The 20,616-nt window shown below is 41.0% G+C and overlaps 1 protein-coding gene across 3 annotated transcripts in view; it reads left to right on the top strand.

The window, feature by feature from the left end:
• Window positions 1-19,517, top strand: part of CASC4 (cancer susceptibility 4) — a 56,761-nt gene extending 37,244 nt beyond the window's left edge. For 2 of the 3 annotated variants that reach the window (XM_029575173.1, XM_029575172.1), the window contains exons 7-10: window positions 2,207-2,308; window positions 2,569-2,733; window positions 12,496-12,663; window positions 17,621-19,517. In XM_029575173.1, coding sequence (XP_029431033.1) covers window positions 2,207-2,308; window positions 2,569-2,733; window positions 12,496-12,663; window positions 17,621-17,691 — 506 coding nt within the window. In that variant the 3' untranslated portion in view covers window positions 17,692-19,517. The remainder of the gene's footprint in view (window positions 1-2,206; window positions 2,309-2,568; window positions 2,734-12,495; window positions 12,664-17,620) is intronic. The other variant, XM_029575174.1, reaches the window with a different exon arrangement.
• Window positions 19,518-20,616: the final 1,099 nt, after the last annotated feature.

Here is a 20,616-nt window from a genome sequence, read left to right as displayed (position 1 = left end):
AGGTTTCTGTGCAGCAGCTCTAGGGGAGCATGGGGCTGGCTCCCTCAAGTCTCTTCCATTATCCTCGGAAAGACTTCTTTTAAGGGAAGTCTCAATTTATTTTCTTGCCTTTTTAGAGCAATTTCAATTTTGAGAGCTGTCTCTCTTTCAAAATTTTTTTTTTTTTTTTTTTTAAATCAGTGCACTAAGCAGCTGGACGCCACAGAGGCTGGGCAGCATGGGAGAATTTTGCTACTTATTTCTTGCCATGTGGGGGCCTAGCCATAGGTCTTTTGTTTTCCAAAAGGAGGGTGAGGAAAAAAAAGAATCAGTTGGTCTATTGAGATCTGTTTAAAGGGATCTACTCCAGCAAGGACCGATCCTCCACGAAGACCCAACGAGATTCTTGCTGACGGGCTGGCCATTGAGAGGTCTCGCCTGAAAAAGAGTGGATACTCAGGACCAGTGATAGACACACTGCTCCGAGTGTGCAAGTTCTCCACCTCCTTAACATATATACGAGTATGGAGAATATTCGAAGCCTGGTGCGAGGACCGCGACATCCTTCCACGGACAGTCAAAATCCCCATGATCCTGGAATTTCTGCAGGACGGTGTGAGCAAAGGGTTGTCTCTCAACTCCATCAAGGTACAACTGGCCACCCTGGCCAGCTTCAGACTTAGGGTGGGCAGCAGCAGCCTAGCAGCCCACCCAGACGTCTCCCGCTTCTTAAAAAGGGGTCAAGCACATTCGACCACCTCTAAAGTGGCCAATATCCTTATGGAATCTCAATCTAGTGTTAGACTTCCTACGGGAGCCTCATTCAGACCAACTCGCGGTCTGTCCCTACAACTCCTGACCTTGAAGACGGCGTTCCTCGTGGCAATCTGCTCAGTCCGTCGAATCTCCAAACTTCAAGCATATCATGCTGGGAGCCGTTCCTCAGATTCACGCCGGGATCCATACAGCTACGCACTGTACCCTCCTTCCTGCCAAAGGTGGTTTCTCACTTCCATCTAAACCAAACCATCTCGCTGCCATCTCCAGACGAGCATAAGGGCTTGGAAGACTCATGCCACCTGAACATCAGCAGACTCCTAGTCCGATACCTGGAAAGATCGGAACCTGTATGAAAGAAGGACCATCTGTTCGTTCTTCACAGCAGGAAGAAGCAAGGGGAACTGGCAGTGTCCTGGGCAGAAACCAAGATGCTGTCACCTGCAGAGATCTGTCTGGTGGCAACTTGGTCCTCCATCCACACCTTCTGGAGATTCTATCTCCTGGTTGTTCAGGCCAAGGAGAACACAGCATTCGCAAAGGCAGTACTAAGTGGGCCACGGGCAGCCTCCTGCCCGGTTTGGGAGTACCTTTTGTACATCCCATTGGTCCTGAGTCCATCAGCTACACGCTAGGAAATGGAGAAATTACTTACCTGATAATTTCGTTTTCCTTAGTATAGACAGATGGACTCAGCACCCCGTCCATGGCTGCCTCACAATCAAGAAGCCCCGGGGGAACCTCCCCCCGAGTGCAACACAAGCACGGGTAAGCCAACCCTTATTTCTAGTTCAGACACCCTTATTACCAGGTGTCGGCGCTTCTCGGTTGAATGCCCTAGTGGTCTCCAGCTAGAAACCTCGTAATCCAATACGATTAATCAAGTTCCAAATTAATCAAAATTATCCAAACACACATATACCCATAATTGCTTTTTGAGGAGAAAACTGAAGAGCAGAGCCTCGTGCACGGGTGTATGTGCTGGTGGTGATGTCAGATTGAAATCTGACTCAGTCTCCAACTGCTATCAGGAACACACTATACCCATTGGTCCTGAGTCCATCTGTCTACACTAAGGAAAAGGAAATTATCAGGTAAGTAATTTCTCCAGTTTTTTTGCTGATATTGCTGCTGGTAGCTGTTTTTAGGAATTGTTTGTTTTAAGAGGTTTTTATGATTTATTTATATTAGGAATGGTCAACTCTGGTCCTCAAGAACTAGACACAGTACTGGTTTTCAGAATAGCACACACTGAATATTCATGAGATGCAACATGCACGGTCTCCATTGTATGCAAATATCCTAAAAACCAGTACTTTTTATGGCTATGGAGAACCCGGAGTTAGCTACCCTCTAATCTGTCTGGTTTATATATTTGAGGTCTGTTATTTTGTTTTCATATGTTTTTGGATTTGCCCAGATTTGTAATAGTTCTTTTTCATCCCTATAGCTCTAAAGAAGCCTGTACTCTCTAATCCTCCAGAGGAAGAGAATCTTCCTGTAGCTGCAAGTATTCCTAGTATTCGTCATAGTTCAGCTCATGCAGAACCAGGTGAGAAACCTAAGGAAGGAAGCAGTTTTTTGTTGGGGGATTTTGTCAGAATTACATTTACTAAACTCATTCTACTTGCCGAGCACTCATCTTATTCTACTCTTGTAGGCAAGGAAATTATCAAGTCTGTGTATGAATTTTATAAAATGTCTGTCTAGTTGTCAACCGCATCAGCAGCGGAGCAGTACAGTACAGCCCTTGCAAAGATCTTTAACTGGACTGGTCTTTCCCGCAGTCAATAGAATCTGTTTATGTTGTAGAGCGAAACATTAACACACTTGTGAGTCCTGATGGTGCTAAGGAGAATCCAGAAGACCCAAACTTGGAAAATTCCTTGCACATGCAGAGCAGGGTTCAATTTGGAAGCAATCTCCAACAGCAAGTTCCAAAAGAGAAAGATGGTGATGTCCCAAAGCTAAAGCAAAGTAAGTTATTGCATCACATGACAGGGTTTTTGGTACACATTGGTATCCATGTCTTTCTACTTGCTCAGCAGTGGCTCATTTAAGTTTGGTAGTATGATTATATCTGTAGTTTCTTGGTGAAGCTCCTAGTTCTAGTAAGAGCTTCTGATTACTTGTCCAGAGTCAAATGTTTGATAGTGTGGAGTTCTGGTCCTGGAAAAAGCCAGATTCTCCTAGGACAAGCAAGATGGTAGTCCTCACAGTTGGGTGACATCATCAGATGGAGCCCAGCACGGAAAACTTTTGTCAAAGTTTCTAGAAGCTTTGATTAGCACACTGAGCATGCCCAGTATGCCACTATCCATGCGTCCACACGAGGTCCCCCTTCAGTCTCTCTTTTTCCACGGTGCAGTTGCCTCATGGATTTTTGGAGCTCTGCTTCATCTTCTCCTTCTTGTTTTTAAAAAGTTGTTCCAGAGTTACGTGCTTAATACTCGCATTTCTGTATACCAGTTTTACATAGCACAGTACTTATACGAACGCATTAAAAAACTGAAGCTGCTCCTTGCCCCATTTGACAGCTACTCTGCTTACCTGCAGCCACTCCTGGCTGTGGAAGAATGCATACGCGAGCTCATTTGATCAGTTTGAGGGGTTTGAGATGATGGCCCACTCCTCATCAACCTCCATTGGAGCATAACAAAAGGCTTGCTTAAGGGCCAGCAGTGATTTCTTTCCACTGATTTTTTTGTTATAACATTGAAATTCCCAGGAAAAATTAAATTAAAACTGAAAACAGAGGTCCCTACTTATCATTTAAGCTTTTGTGATAATCCAAACTGCTGGAAACTAATGAGGCAGTGTTGTAAAACATCTGGCTATCCTGTGCTTGCTGATGTTAGGGTTATAACTGTCTGTCACTTTTAAATTAAAAACACTTCGCCTTAGATGCATAACCACAAAACCACATTAAAGGCAACAAATACTATACATCCTAAAATATCCGTTTTATACATTTTTATAAATTATTATACAAGGGAGTGTATCAGTTTTCACTACGATTTGCAATCTGCAGTCTTGTCCCTCATTGGGCTTTAAACTGTAGTCAAATCGTGCATTGGATTATGTAATCATTGACAATCTCTTGCTTCCCTTTAGATCTTATTCTCTTAATTTTATTTAAAAAAAATCTTCAAAAATTCCTTTTTTTATACATATCTTAAACAGCCATCTTAACTTAGCCTGTTTAAATATAAAAGATGCGGATGTTTTGGCGACTTCGTGCCTGCATCAGAGGCTCATTTGACCATACAAAAGCTAAAAGATGGTAGAGGCAACAAGCTGCATGCAACGTACCCTCCACCTGCCCTTACCCAAAGCCCTCTTGTCCACTGCCGGTAGACTACTGAGAGGTGTTAAATGCCTGAAATATAGAAATAGTATGACAGAAGGTAAAGGCCATATGGCTCCTTCACATCAACTTTATAGTCCCTTCATCTCCCTTCGAGATCCTCTATGCTTATCCTATGTTTTCTTGAATTCTGATACTGTGTTTGCCTCCACTGCCTCAACGGGGAGGCTCTTCCATACATCTACCACTATCTCTGTAAAGAAATATTTCCTTAGACTATGCTAGAGTCTTCTTCTTTACCTTCATCTCATGACCCCTCATTCCAGAGCCTCCTTTTTGTTGAAAGAGGCCTGCCCCCTGTGCAATTGTTCCTTGGAGATGTTTAAATGTCGTCTCTATCATATCTCCCCTTTATGCATGTTTAGATCTGTAAGTCTGTCACTATATGCCTCCTGATGAACACCACTGACCATTTTAGTAACTGCCTTTGGGACCATGACTATTCGGTGTATGTCCTTTTGAAGGTGCAGTGTGCTGAATTGTACACTGTACTCCCAAATGAGGTCTTACCAGAAACTTATACAGATCCCTGCTGACTCAATTATCCCATCTGGCTTTTGCTGTCACCTTGCCTTCTTTTTAAGTTCATCAGATATGATCACCCCCCCTGGAAGAATTTCACCACTATACTATACCAATCCCTTGAATTTTTGTGTCCCAAATGAATAACTCATTTTTTTAGCATTAGTTGCCAGACTCTCTAGACCATTCCTCAAGCTTCACTAGATCTGCCTCGTGTTTTCCACACCCTGTTGCAGATTTTGGTATCATCCACAAAAAGGCAAGCCTTTCCTGATAGCCCTTCTGCAGTATCACTAACAAAAATGTGGAGAACCAGACAGGACTGATCCCTGCTGCGAACCACAAGTAATGTCCTTTTCCTCGGAGTGCACTTCATTTACTGCCACCCATTCAACCAGTTTCCAATCCAGTCACTTTAGGTCCATATCAAGGGCACTTAGTTTATTTATAAGTCACCTAATCAAAACAGTATCCATAGTTTTGCTGAAATCCAAGTACATCTAACAGTTTCCCCGATCTAACTTTTGTCATCCAGTCAAAGAAATTGATTAAATTTGTCTGACAATCTTACCTGTGATATGTAAAAAAAAAAAAAAACTGCCAAGGATCTTATAATCCATTGATTGCAGAAACTGCACTACCGTCTGTTTTAGCAGCAATTTCATTAATTTATTCAACTACCGAGGTCAGACTTACCTTGGTAGTGAGTAAATTAATGAAAATCACCAGTCTTCTCCTTACTACTTGTGTGAAGAGAAACCACATCCACCTGTCTCCAGTCCTTTGGAGTCATTCCCACCTACCAAGATGAATTGCATAGGTACTGAGAAATGTTATATATATTTCCGATGGAGCATGGAGTGGATATTTGAGGAAATCCAATAGCGGGAAGTTCTGTGGAACCATTCAGAGAAGCGCTACGCGCCACAGTGCAGATACGGCTGAGAAGAGGGACAGGAGCAGGAACACGGCAACCATCACCAGTGATGAGTGTGAAGGAACCGGTTAATAAGGCATCTGTGTGTAGCAGAGCTGGCCCTTAACTAGCAAGGGCCACCAGATGAAGCTTTAAAGGCGGCAAGTGCATGCACACGGCTAGGGGAGCACACTGAGAGACCCCAGCTTCAGTGTGCAGCTGCAGGGAGCGAAGGCTGTGTGGGAACGGAGGTAAGAGGGCACCCACCACGCTGTGGCTGCTGCGGCTGGTGTAGCGTTGCATTAGTGTCAGGAGAAAGTTAATGTATCTTTAAAAAAAAAAAAAAAAAGTTTTTGCCCCCTCGTACCGCGTTTGCTACTTTTCCTTCCATTTCTTTCCATGTCACCTGCTTTCCTTTTCCTGCGAGCTCTTGTAGTTTATGAATGAATGCTACCTCTTTAGCTAATTCTTTAGAAAACTAGAGTGGCCTCTTTCATCACAAAATGGTTAGCTGCCCTTACAATCTTCTTCCCATCCAGTAAACGCCACCTTGAGAGACCTTCCCATCTGAACAAAGTTAGGTTTCCACAACTTTAGGAACCTTCATCTCCTGTGCTCTAATAGTGAACCCCACCATCCGGTGATTACTGGATCCCATCAGAAACACTCCCCCTTCCTGCAGAGAATCCAGGATGTCCTTTATAGCACATTTCTGAATATTAAATCTCTCCAAGAAAGAGGTCTGTATATTACAGCAATAAAAATCCATGTTAGATTCCCTCTCCTTACCCTGGAAGCCCTGCAGTAATATTCTTTTTAGATTTAGTGCCACTCTTCTTCCCTGCTCCTTCCTATTTTCTGTGGAAAACAGCCCCTCCCCCTGCTTTATTACTGCACGTTTCTCTCGTATCCCTCCTTTCCTTTGAGTGTCTTAAGCTTCTTCGTAAGCAGACCCTCTCTCATTCGATGGTGTTTCATAATAGGGACCGGGTGGTCTCTCCTGAATCCAGTTATGTGATGAAACACAAAGGGGGTAATTTTCAAAAGGAGTTACATGCGTAAATGTAGCTACTATTGTAGCAATTTTCAAAAGCCATTTACTCAAGTAAAGTGCACTTATGTGAGTAAATCCTATGGACAAGTCAATGGCATGTATTGTAGCAATTTTCAAAAACCCACTTACTCCAGTAAACCTGGTTTTTACTCGAGTAAATGCTTTTTAAAATCAGGCCCAAAGAGAACTGGGAGCAGATGCAGTAACGCTACCTGATGTTTTTTGCTAGGAACATTTTCCAAGTTTCATAAAAATTTGCTAGAGCTTTCCAAAAGGATTTTGTATGCAAAACTGCTAGTAATGTGAGAGCTGCACTAACTGCTTTTACACTTGCTGCCATGAATGTAAGGGAGGAAGTACAGCCACTGCTCGCAACAATTGATCATTAGCTGGTATTCAGTAAAAAGTACTCAGGCAATTAATTTATCAGCATCATGAATTCAAAGAATATATTAAACAGCATAAAAAGACGATCCCTGCCACTCCTTCAGAGGTCCCCTGTGCTTGTCTCACGCTCTCTTGAATTCTGATACTGTCCTTGCCACCAGGAGGAGGCTGTTCAATGCATCCACTACCCTCTCTGTAAATAAATATTGCCTTAGATTACGCCTTTCACCGTCATCTCATGACCTCTTGTTCCAGAGTCTCCTTAGTCTTGATATACAAAAATCATGTGACAGCCTGAGAAAATACAAATGGCGTGATTGACTTTCTAAAGAGCAAATATTTAGTCCATAAACTGTTCTAAAAGTAGTAAATTTGATAGCCTTCAGTATAGCTCAACCAATAAAGCAGCCTATGAAGAACGCAGCTGTTGATTGGTGTTTTAATCATTCGATCCGTAAAATATTTGACTCCATTACCATGAATAGATTTAAAAAAAAAACAGGTAATTGTATGCAGTGCACAATGGGGAGGGCAGAGGGAATTTGTGTTTCCCGTCGATAGCAGGGCTGAATTAGTCATGCTGACTGGGAGAGCATCGTGATCCCGAGTAGGCGGCGTTTCCTTAGCTAACCACATAGTTTTGACTCTGTGCGTCTGCGCGGTAGTGTTCCTCCGCAGTTCCCTCACCTCTTCAGTTTCTTTTTTTCCGTGAGCCGTTGGCACGTGGGGTTTTTCCTTTTGCTATTTTTCCTAACAGGAATTTTTTTTTGTCAAATTTTTTCGCGATTTTTCTCAAATATTTTCTTCCAAGATGGGTTCAAATATTGCCAGTGTGGCAAAATTATGTCCTTCATGGATGGACATTATTATTGCTACATCTGTTTAGGCCCGGACCACGATCAAGTGTCATGTTGGGACTGCGGTAGGACGTCTCTGCAAGCCCAGCGGCAGCAGGCAGCAAGAATGGAGAAGTTACGGACAGGCACTTCGGCCCCACCATCCTCCGTTCATTCTTCGCCAGTTACTGGTTAGTGCAGTTAGTATAGCTGTGTTTAAAAAAGGATTGGATAAGTTTTTGGAGGAGAAGTCCATTACCTGCCATTAAGTTCACTTAGGGAATAGCCACTGCCATTAGCAATGGTTACATGGAATAGACTTAGTGTTTGGGTACTTGCCAGGTTCTTATGGCCTGGATTGGCCACTGTTGGAAACAGGATGCTGGGCTTGATGGACCCTTGGTCTGACCCAGTATGGCAGGTTCTTATGTTCAGCTTGGAGAAGAGATGGCGGAGGGGAGATATGATAGAGGACTATAAAATAATGAGTGAAGTGGAATGAGTAAACGTGAATCAGTTGTTTATTCTTTATGAAAGTACAAAGACTACGGGGCATAGAATGAAGTTAAGTTGTACATTTCAAACTAATAAGAGAAGAAAATATTTTTTTTAACTCCATACATAATTAATCTTTGGAATTCACTGACAGAGGATGTGGTGAAAGCTGTTAGTGTAGTTACATTTAAAAAAAGGTTTGGACAGGTTCCTGGAGGAAAAGTCCATAAACCATTATTTAGGTGGAGTTGCAGAAATCTGCTTATCCCTGGGATAAACAGAATGGACTCTGTCTACCCTTTGGGATCCTGCCAGGGACATGTGACCTGGATTGGCTCCAATTGGAAACTGGATACTGGGCTTGATGGACTTTTGGTCTGACCCAGTATGGTACATCTTATATACTTATATGAACTTATAGCTGAATTCTCCTAAGCCATTGAGAATTTAGTCTTTATTCTTTCAACAGAAGAGGAGCTTCAGGGGCCTGTTCACTGCTGGACCTGGAGGGGCCCATCCCAGTGGGGTTCAGACGTGCCTTGTCATTGTTCCCTGTAGCAGGATCAAAAGTCTTCTTGTAGTAATTTGCATGGACCTAATGGTCAAGTCCTTGTAACTTTTATTTTTTAACCTGCTGGTGCAGCTATGAGGCAAAATGCAAAATCAGTTCATCCTGTGCAAAGTCAATGTCCACAACTGATTTTGGCATGGAAACTTACTCATAGACTGTCCCATGACAATCTCATGGGGGGGTAAGTCCATGCTTGTGATTTGGCATGTTACTTATACTCATCAAGGTAAGTGGGAAAGGATTCAGCCGTTTCAGAAAAGTCTCCTGCGTGAATTTGCCAAGCAAAATCTACAAGGTCTGAGGCGTGGGGGTATTTGTGCGCAGTGGAAATGCAGTCAAATCTGCAAAGATGCCAAACCTGAGGAAGATCTACTAATATCTTTTCTACAATCATTATGCATGCAATAATTTAAAACCCATTAGAACTGTAACAGTGAAATGCTAAGAGAAATTAGGGAAGCTAACCAAATTGGTAGTGCGGTAATAATGGGAGATTTCAAAAAATAACAAAGTGGAACTCAAGCAACTTTTTAGTAGTAGCTTAAGGTGGTGTCAGCAAGTCTGACGTTGTGTGACTTCTTTTCAAAGACACCAACTGGTCTTTTCCATCATTCACCTTCTTTAAATTTTAATGCTTTCAAAAATATTTTTATAAACTTTTTTTACTTTATTTATTTAACATTTTTTATATACCGATAATCGATCTTTATACTTAAAATAGTCCTCCATTCATGAAAAAACAGACTCTTGAAGAATTTCTTTTACATAAAATAGCCCAACACGGCCAGTGTTTCACTGATTAGCTTCTTCAGGGGCATGTAAAAAACATATAAACAAGAGTCTTTATCCCGTTCAAAAGGACGTAGCATCTCAACCTTTTATCAACCGGAACAAGGTGGAGGAATTTCAATTACCCCAATATTGACTGGGTAAGTGAAACATCAGGGCATGTTAGAGAGAGAAATTTCCTGGATGGAATAAAAGACAGTTTTATGGAGCAACTGGTTCAGGAACAGACGAGAAAGGGAGCAATTTTAGATCTAATTCTCAGTGGAGCACAGGACTTGGTGAGAGAGGTAACTGTGGTGGGGGCCCCTTGGCAATAGTGATCATAACATGATCAAATTTGAATTAATGACTGGAAGGAGGACAGTGTGCAAATCCATGGCTCTAGCACTAAACTTTCAAAAGGGAAACTTTGATAAAATGAGAAAAATAGAAAAAAAACTGAAAAGTGCAACAAGCGTGGACATTGGGTTTTTGTTTTGTTTTTGTTTTTTTAACATTCTAGAAGCACAGTCCAGATGTATTCCATGTACTAAGTAAGGTGGAAGGAAGGCTAAAAGATTACCGGCATGGTTAAAAGGTGAGGTAAAGAGGCTATTTTAGCCAATAGATCTTTGTTCATAAATTGGAAGGATCCTTCAGAAGAAAATAGGATAAAGCATAAGCATTGGCAAGTTAAATGTAAGACATTGATACGACAGGCTAAGAGAAAAGTTGAAAAGAAATTGGCCATAGAGGCAAAAACTCACAATAAAAACTCTTAAAAAAAAAAAAAATTATATATATCCGAAGCTGAAAGCCTGCAAGGGAGTTGGTTGGACCATTGAATGATCAAGGGGTTAAAGGGGCACTTAGAGAAGATAAGGTCATCCCGTAAAGATTAAATGATTTCTTTGCTTCAGTGTTTACTAAAGAGGATGTTGGAGAGATACTCGTTCTGAAGAAAGTTTTCATGGGTGATGATTCAGATCAACTGAACCAAATCACAGTGAACCTGGAAGGTGTGGTAGGCCTGACTGACAAACTGAAGAGTAGTAAATCACCTGAACTGGATGGTATACACCCTAGGTTCTGAAAGAACTAAAAACTGAAATTTCAGAACTATTAGGTTACATATTTTTACTATCATTAAAATCATATGATATACTGGAAGATTGGAAGATGGCTAATGTAACCCCTATATTTAATCACACCCCAAAATAATACGATGTGTATTCCAGTAAACCTCTATTTGTAATACAAAAAATATATAAATGGTTAAATTGGTTTATTTTTTAAGCCGTATCATATAGCCATCAAATTTTGTAGGACCCTTACTCACAGAGTTAGTATTGCAATCAAACTCTTATTTGGTATAGGGTCACTTTACTTTATTTCAATTTTGTCATTTTTTTGTAATATCTTTTTTTGTGTAAATAAAACAAGTCTCTCAAACATGCTGATGAATCATAGGAACAAAATTTAATTATGAAGCAAAAATGCAAATATCAAGTCCCAATCCAATATATTTCAAAGAGAATACTCATCTCGAGAATAGATAGTGCGAGTCTATATTATGGAACTCAATGCCACCCGAAATAAGACTAACGAGGGATCAAAAACTCTTCAAAAAAAGCTTAAAAACATGGCTTTTCAAAAAGGCCTTTCAAAGTGAGAATGGGAAATAGGTAGTACTAAGAAACAAGAAAAGGACTTATACGCACAAGCAAAAGTCACCTGAGAACATATGTGTGTTTTTATTTTTATTTTATCACACTTAAGTATTAAGTTAAAGAATTACAGTATACCGCATCTACGGTTAGCCCATAAAGGGAATTTTAATACACTTTACATATAGCTTATAATATTGAATCATGTATCTGAACAACTGCGGCACCCCCTGGTTAAAGTACAATCCATCTCGAATTTATTTATGTGCCTATTTGTAAACTGTTGTGATGGTATATCACTAAACGACGGTATAGAAAAAATTTTAAATAAATAAGGTGGTTCCAATTAAAGAGAGGCTCACAGTGCTGGAGCTCCACTAAGAGTTGATTTCATTTGACCTGAACATCCAAAGGAACACGAGGAAACTGCCAGGTTAAAGGAATAAAATTGAGGTTTAAGTGTGGGATACATTCTATTTGTTCAAAATCCTGCACAAAAATTGTAAGGTTTTGGGTTTTCAGTGAAATAGGACAAGCAGTGGACATAACTTGACCATTCGAGAAAGTGATCATGAGAGATGATTTCAGCCCGATCAGAAAGGCAAAGGAAAGATGAGGACAGTCAGTTTCTAAGGGCACAGGAGTAGATGAAGTCAAATGGCTCCTGTAAGACACAGGCTCTGTCATAGACATGGAACATGGTTTACATGACATTTTGAATTTAAGACAGTGGGTGTGAAAAACCTTTTAATCCAGGGATGACTGACTGGTTCATAAGGGACAGAAAACAATCTTCTTTTTTTTTTTTTTTTTAGGAATAAAACTATAGCCAAACTAACCCTATCTGTTGGCTAATTCTCTTCTCTTAATAGGGATGTGGAGTACATGCCATGAAATCCAGTAGTAGGGTGTGACTCTTTCCTGTAAATCATGCTCAGTATTTCAGAATCTTAACATGAAAATGTCTGCTTTCCTTGGCTTTTCCCTAGCCTCTTGTCAAGAACACATGAACTGTGGTTGAGATATCTCTGCTGCCCATAGATACGTCCAGCTGGGATGTCTGTCTCATGAGTCTGTGGCTTGCTCTCATCTCCGTTTCTTTCTTTCTTTTCTTTTTTCTCTCTTCTTCTGATTTACCACTCTGCCTACTTCCCAGGCCGTTTCTTTGATGAAAATGAATCCCCTGTTGATCCACACCATGGTTCTAAACTTGCAGATTACAATGGGGATGATGGGAACGTGGGTGAATATGAGGCAGACAAGCAGGCTGAGCTGGCTTACAATGAGGAAGAGGATGGTGATGGGGGAGAAGAAGACGTGCAAGGTGAGCTTGGGCCTTGTCTCCATGCCATTGACCCACCTCTGAGGGACTGGCTGAATGTGTGCTGGTGTCTAATCCTAGTGAGTTAGTGAGAGATCCAGCCAGTTGTACAGGGGTGCTGCTCCCTTTCAACCTCTTTATTCAGCTTGCCTCACTTGAAACTCATGTCTGCTAATCAAATGAGAATCGCTGTTTTAAATGTTGTTATTTTTCTGCTTGTGGCATCTTAGACAACAGTGAATCCTACTCTATTTATTTATAAGGTTTTATATACCGTCATTTGTTTGAAGCTGCCATGTGAGTCAACGTGCATACAGAAATAAAGGTTGGAAAATAAAAAGAAACAAAACAGGAAATAGGTAAGGGGGTGCCACTTTATTGGAGCAACATAATACATTTCTTAATGAGCTATTACTCCCTTCCTCATCTGGCATTAACAGGAACAGCTCCTATAAGCTTGCCAAGAAATGTGTTGCGTTAATCTTACCTATTTCAGTGACCCACCAGCGAGTGCGGGGTTGTCCCTGGTGCTGAGAGTAGTGAATTTTCCATCCTTTCTATGTGGGAGGAGGGAGGATGTGTTCTTTCTCCTATCCCAAGCAGTGAGTGGGTAGCTGCACTCTCAGAATGGATTTCAAGAAACACTATATACTGTTGACATGGTTTTAAATGATTTGGAAATTGTAGTACAAGAGAGGGAAAATCCTTTGCAAATTCACCAAGTTATGTTCGGTAGAGAACTCGGATCATTCCTTCCAGACCCCACAATGATGGCAGATTTTAAATGCCCAGCACATTCTGGGCAGGGTGGGCCGAGCCTCGCTGTCTTGCTTGGGAGCTGAAAAAAGGTTAAAAAAAAAAAATTGGAGTTAGGGGTGGGGAGGTGAGGGGAAGGGAAGTTCTGTGGCCTGTTCCTCTGGGTGTAGTACTCTTTCCTGGGACCTCATCTTCTCAGGAGTATTCACCAGAAATAGGCTGAGAGGCTTATCTGCCCGTTTCTGCTCGGTACGGCCAGGATACATGACACGTGTGAGCAGTCACTTCTCTCCCCAGTCCCCTCTGTGCCTTTTCCTCATAGCTTCAGCCACCCCCATTTCTTAATTTCCTATCTCTTTAATCATTTCCCCGATGTCCTCTCTGATTGCACCTTTGATGCTGCGCTTCCTTAGTCTTTCAGCAGTTGCATGCCTCATTCCTTTGATAAGAGAAAACTATGCAGAATGAGCTGATTCAGTGCTTTGTGGATTTCTGTTCATTAACCCGGTCAAAGAAAGAAGAATTGGCTGCTTGTGATAATTACAATATGTAAATTCCAGACAAAAAGGTGGTATATCCAAAATTCATCATAATGGCAAAATGACAAAACAAACAGCTGTTCGCAAATTTGAAAGACAGCACCTCAGTGGCAATTTAACATTTGTTCACCCCTATTAGTGTTCCACTTAAATAAATCCATTTAAAAGCATGAAAAAGCAAGCTCATAGCAAACTTATGATGATTGCAAGAAGTAGTCCAGTACTATAATCATTGCTAGCAAAAAAAATACCCTGAAAACCTGCCCTAAGCTCCCCCTGCGTGCGCGTATGTTGCATAGGCTGCCGGGACGCGCGTCGGGGGGGCGTGGCCGCAGCCCCCCGACCAGACCATGGCGCGCCGGCAGCTGGCCCGGCGCGCGCAAGTTACGCCTTCCGCGATAAAGATAGGGGGGGAGGAATTAGTTAGGGCCGGGGGGCGGGTTAGTGAGGGGAAGGTGCGGGGGGATGGAAGGAAAGTTCCCTCCGAGGCCGCTCCGAAGGCTGCACGGCTCGGCGCGCACAGGCTGCCGATTTTGCACAGCCTTGCGTGCGGCTACACGCGTATCTGTTAAAATCCAGCGTACTTTTGTTTGCACGGGCGTACTTCTATAAAATCTACCCCTTTGTGGACTCCATTAATTTAACATCGCAAGAATCCAAAACTTCTTTGGTAAACTTTAGTAAAGAATGTTCATGCACTTTACATCAGTCACCCTCTTCATAACGGCTGCTTCCGTTACCCTAATACAGGTCCTTGTTTCACCCTTATGGGACTCTTTGGGGGTATATAAAACCACTTAATGCAGCAGAATAACTTATTTAAAAAATAAAAATAAATCTTGGAACTGGCAAACTTCAGTGCTTGATAGACCTCACAGTGAGACAGAGACTTGAAAAACAGAAATTTAAGAAACAGCTAAAAACATGGTTGTTTGAGCAGGCCTACAACAAGCCAGACTAATCCTTTTAGTGACTCCCCCATGGAATTCTGATTTAAACAAATGTTTCTATAATTTAATAATGATATTACCATTAGTTATGGTATTTTATTAATAATGTATTTTATTATTTTGTAATGCATAGTATAGAACATATTATGAGATTTTAGCAATTCCAATGGGCATTATTCGGTGTATTTTTAATTTTTAAACTTAATTTTTTAATTTAATTTTTAACTTTATAATTGTTTTTTCTTATTGTACAATAGTCCTCATGTTTTTTGGGACAAAGTAATAATGGTTTCTCCCCAATTTATTTGTAAACTGACGTGAAGTGCATACAATATGTTTGGTATATAAAAATGTTTAAATAAATAATTGCTGCATCAAACAGAAACAATTGTGCAAAACTATGATACATTTTTAATACTTACAGGGATAGCTGTGTTAGTCTGGTGTAGCAAAAAAGACAGGAGTCGAGTGGCACCTTAGACTAATTTATTAGAGCATGAGCTTTTGAGGTCAGAGTCCACTTATTGTATCTAAACAAGAAATAGAGTGCAGCTCTCTAATGTAAGAAAAACCTTAACGATCTCCCCTAGAGAATACCTCACCATTTTACAGCCTGAGAGAGAATAGATTAACTGAAATAACATACTGTCCCTTCAGCCCTTCTCAGGAACCAAGAGTCTCAGATCTCGTACTTCCAGGGAATTGGGGTAATTTTTGGCGGCTTCTTGGATTTCAAGTTTTTTTGCTTTGCTTATTTTAGGTGAAAGGTATAGTATTTCTGGGGTTTTTTGTATTAAGGGAGAGATTCATTTGGGCTAGTACTTTTTCAATGGCAGATTGATAAATATCCCAGAGTTTAAGAGTTAGGTGTATGGATTTTTTGATTGGAATTAGAATTTGAACATCGTCAGCATAGATAAAATGAGTTAGACCGAAACCGGATAGAATTCTGCATAACGGAAGCAGATAGATGTTAAAAAAGGTTGAGGAGAGGGAGGATCCTTGCCGTGCTCCCTATTGAAGTTTAATAGGTTCAGATTCTTTATAAAGAAATTTTACTTTGAAGGATCTATTATTTAAGTACGCGTCAAACCATTTCAGTGCGGATTCTTTGATGCCTATTTCGCTAAGTGCCGACGGAGACGACGTTCTCCTTTGGTTACTCTTTGCCACTTCGGGGCGTCTCCTCTCGGAGCTGGTGTTTCTCCTGTGCCGGCTGCCAAAAGTTTTATCACATGTCCTGCTTCTTTTAAGATGGTGGCTGCCTCTTCCTTCAGCTTGGCACGAGCTGTGGATCCCCAGATGGAGATGGCTATGCCGAAGGGGAAGAGCCATCGATAACTTATCTCTTCCTTTCTCAGAACGGAGGTGATTTCTTTAAATTCCCTGTGCTTGCAAAGTGTAAGGGGAGATAGGTCTGTGAAAACAGACCTATCTCCCCTTACACTTTGCAAGCACAGGGATGCGATTCCCAGACCCACACGGTTTTCTGGCCGCCTGGTATATCGCTTCTTTAATGGTGTAGCGGGTGAAACAAACTAGGATGTCCCGGGGTTTGTTCCCTGCTTTTGGACCCAGGGAATGATGTGCTCTCTCCATCTCGATCTCGGCATCCCCTTGTGCCGTAGCGATCCCTGTGCGCTGTCTAAGATATAAAGGCGTATCTCTTTTATCACTGCCGCGCAATCATTAAATTCCTCTGCTTCCGGGATCCCTCGAAAGCGCAAATTGTTCCGACGGTTGTGATTTTGTAGGTCTTCTAATTTAGCTTGTAGTTCGGAGTAGTCAGTTGATAATTGTGTGTGTTGTGCTTCTAAATGGTCTACGCGGACTGAGTATCTATTTTCAGATCACAGTCATCACCACGACAACCCATGTCTGCCATCTCTTCCGTCATATCTACCATCATCGTCAGCAGTTCTTTTTTTATTGGTTTTCATGTTTTTTCTAATTACTCCAAACCAATTTTTAAATTCTGCTCGAGACAGCAGTTCTTTACTAAGAGGTGCTTCCTCTCCTGAGAAGGCCTCATTTTCCTCAATAGGCGGGCAGGGGTGCCCGGGGTCTGTGCTCCTGTTGGGCCTCTGTCGCCATCGGGGTTTTAAGAGTACGAAAACTGCTTAGTCTATACCTTTTTTCTTCTGGGCCATCAGTAATAAATTCTCTATGGAAATTCCACACAGATTAAAATAGCTCGATTCCTTTTCACAGGCAAATACAGATTAATTGGCTCGAGATCATGCGACCATCTTGTCTCGTGGTGCTAGCGCCCCCTACACAGCCAGTTCTAACACTGGCAAACAAATATTAACCTTAAAAGTAGCAGATAATATAAACAGCCAGCAACAGTTTCTCTTCCAGAATTATTTTTTTATTTTGTCTTAAGATGTAAGCACTTCTTCCCAGCAAGTCCAAACTTACCATCAGCAGATGAAGACTCCAGCGTCGGCACTCCCTCCAGACTGAGGTTTACAGCTGTCACATAATTGAAGCTCAATGAATTCTGAGCCTGAGCCGCTAGCCACATAGATGGTGATTAGACTCCCGTTCCATGGTACTAAATTCTCTGCCCTTGAGCAGAGCTCTCATGGCTTCAGTTTCTCACTGCTAGGACTGGATGTGCACATGTTGCAGTTCCCAACATATTGCTGTTCAGGAAATGATTTGTGGGATATGTTTTGAGATGATTATGAATTGTAATTATTTGAATTGCAGATGATGAAGAGAGAGAACTTCAAGGGGATGCTGTAGACTACCGAAAAGATCGATTCAATGATGTACTTTAATCCCCAGGAAGAAAAGCCTAAAAGAAATTGACAGCACTTCAAGGTTTCCAATGCTGTTGCAAAGCTTTTTCAGCTTCAGCTTGTTTCCTGATTTAATGATGAAGGCTCAGTCAAACAGAAACAAAGGAAGACAATAAAACTATTTTTCCTAAAATAATCCTCCACGTATCCTTTTAACACCTGGCTGGGTAGGAGATGCTCAGCATTCTGTAGTTTATATTGTACACATATGGTATGATCACTGAAAGCTTCTTTAAGGCAGTGCTAAGAAATGGAAAATATGCAGTCTTTTTAGTGTTTGGCCTTGGCATTACAGACCCAGGAGTTCCTTACGTAAGAACTGTCAGCTGGATAATTGGTGATTATACTTTTATATCGGTAATGAAGAAAATTTGAAAACAACCAGACAGAAGCCCACCACCATTTTGTAAAACAATATCTTCTCCAAAAAGCATCAAAACTCCCCTTTTGGTTAAATATGAATGTTTTGGGTTTTTTTAGATGAGCCTTAAATATAGTCATTCAGTCAGAACAGAACTGATTGAGATCTCCACTGTTTCTAGAAGAGGAATAAAGGACATCCTCTGTCTCCTGAAATGACCCTTTCTTGGGTTTCCTGGTTTGGGGCCCTTAATTTTACTCAGGACTGAGCGTATGCCATATATCTGGGTACAGCACAGACTTGCCAAGTGCTTGGAGGACTTCTCCAGGCTCATTTTTTGCTTGGACAGAAAATACAATCATTACAGTATTTTAGTTGATTGGGCAATTTCAAGCAACTTTGTGCATACTTTACGATCTCCATTTAAAGTGCAGAAGCAGTTTCAGTTTTCAAGGAAAGGTAGCATGGAATTTAATTTTACACCTGTAGTGTTAGCATGTTTTAAATTTATAGAAAGGAAGGACTCGTGGAAACATTTGCAGTTTTAAGCTTGGTATTTTCCACAATTATCCTTCATGTCCTGTTTAAATTAACTAGTAGTTATTACTCATCCCAAGTTCTCAAAGTTTTTTGGTACACTAAAATTTGTTAGGACATTTATGCTAAAGAGAAACTGGAATATTCTGAGCAGAATGTTGGATTGTTGCTTTTATTGTTGTGTGACCTAGATATACTGCTCTAGATTCAAATACAGTTGGCTTCACATTTTTAGCACAGGTTGATCTAGTCCTGGTTTGTCCCACTACCTTACATGGATGCCTAGTTCTGGTCTCCCTATTGATTTCCCTAAGAAAAACACTACAAGACCAGAACTAGATCAGCCTGTCCTGAAACGCTGGAGCCAGTTGGCAAATCTATTGCTAGCAGTATTCCCAAAACCAAGATGTGGTTATATGAGCACATGCCATGGGTGAGATTGGCGACCTTCCTGTGACTTGGTTGTGTAGGATTTCTAGGCTTAGGAGAGAGAAGGTTGTAGTTTACAATGATCTTATCACAGCCTGCTCTGCTGGTAGATGTTTAAAAGAAGGAAGCCAAAAAAGCTGTCCAGGGAAGAGACAGAAAAGTCAAATTTGTTTTGGGGTGGGGAGGGGGGTTTGTGACATCAGTTCTGCATGAAGTGTTGACAAATGTTAAAATCCCAAACATGTCTGTGGAATTTTGTTCTCATTCTCTTTTCTGCCTATTTATACAAATTCATCTCTTACAGTTCCCATATTCTGCAGTTGTAGGCAGAATATATTGGTTGTACAAAGTGCCACAATCCTTTAATGATCTTTTGTGTTTATGTACCATTTGTCCAGGAGGGTTTGTTAATTTAAAGAAGATCGTTCTTTGGGTTTTAATACATTTTGATGTAATAAAAGAACTGATGTTCACAGTATGGTAGTGTTGACTTGTCACTGTGGATGATGGCAAGGTGCCACTACTCGGCATTCCTGACCTAAACCAGCTGTTGGAAGTGTCAGGAACAGAAAACCAGAAAAAATAAAGATAAAATGAATGACATTTCATAGCTTGTGAGGATTTATCCAATTACATTTCTGGCACAAAGGAAATAGCAAAGTATGACCATTCTGAGCTGATGTCCTCACAAACTGATCTATCCAGCAAGGTGCAAAATACCCATTCCTACAAGTCACTTGTGTTAGAAACGTGTGGTACATATACTATACTATGTATATGTACATGAATACCAAAAAAGGTTAGATGTACAACCAAATTGTATAAATCACTCCCATGTTAGAGGAGATGGGGAGAAGAGTGAAGATGAGACCTGAATGTACGTGCAGTAGTCACTGAAGGGAGAAAGTCAATATAAAAAATTGAAACAATTAATAAGAAATTGAGCAGTTGTGTTCTGACTATACTACAGTAAATGATAGCAGAGAAAATAAAATTCCCATATGCATCCCAACACCAGCTAGCTCTTCTACCTGTTCTCACCACTGCCCTCCACATCTGTCCTAAGCATGCCCAAAATCCACAACAGTGATGGCCTCCATTTTTGAGGGCTTGCGGTCTGCAGCTTTGTTTCTTACAAGACCAAGACCATCACCCAGGCCCCTTTCTACGTGTTATTACTAAGTTTTGAAATAATTCCTCAGCCACCAGGGTTAATGAGGCTGCCGTTAATAAAAAAAAAAAAAAAAAAAGTTTAAATCCAGTCCACCCATGCTTATTGAAATTGGGTTTTAACCCTCCTTTTTGAGCTAGCTTATAATATTTAGCGAGTTCTAAGTGTCCATTCCATTTCTGCTGTATTTGGAGATGTTTGCTTTGACCCTGGCTATGAATTTTTATGATATGTCAGTGAGTTTTACTTGTACTATTTATTTTATCTTGATATTTTGTGTATTTTTCTTTGTAAGCCACTTAGAACTGTGCATAAGCGGCATATAAGAGACTAACAACTCTACCTGTTCTACAGCCGGGCGGCGAGCCTTTTTATTGGCACATCTGCTCTTGTTTTGAGCCTAACT

Source organism: Rhinatrema bivittatum, chromosome 13, assembly GCF_901001135.1.
Source record: "Rhinatrema bivittatum chromosome 13, aRhiBiv1.1, whole genome shotgun sequence".
NCBI classification, from domain to species: domain Eukaryota; kingdom Metazoa; phylum Chordata; class Amphibia; order Gymnophiona; family Rhinatrematidae; genus Rhinatrema; species Rhinatrema bivittatum.
Note: the sequence above shows the minus strand (reverse complement) of the source record. Positions and strands in the feature narration are given on the sequence as shown.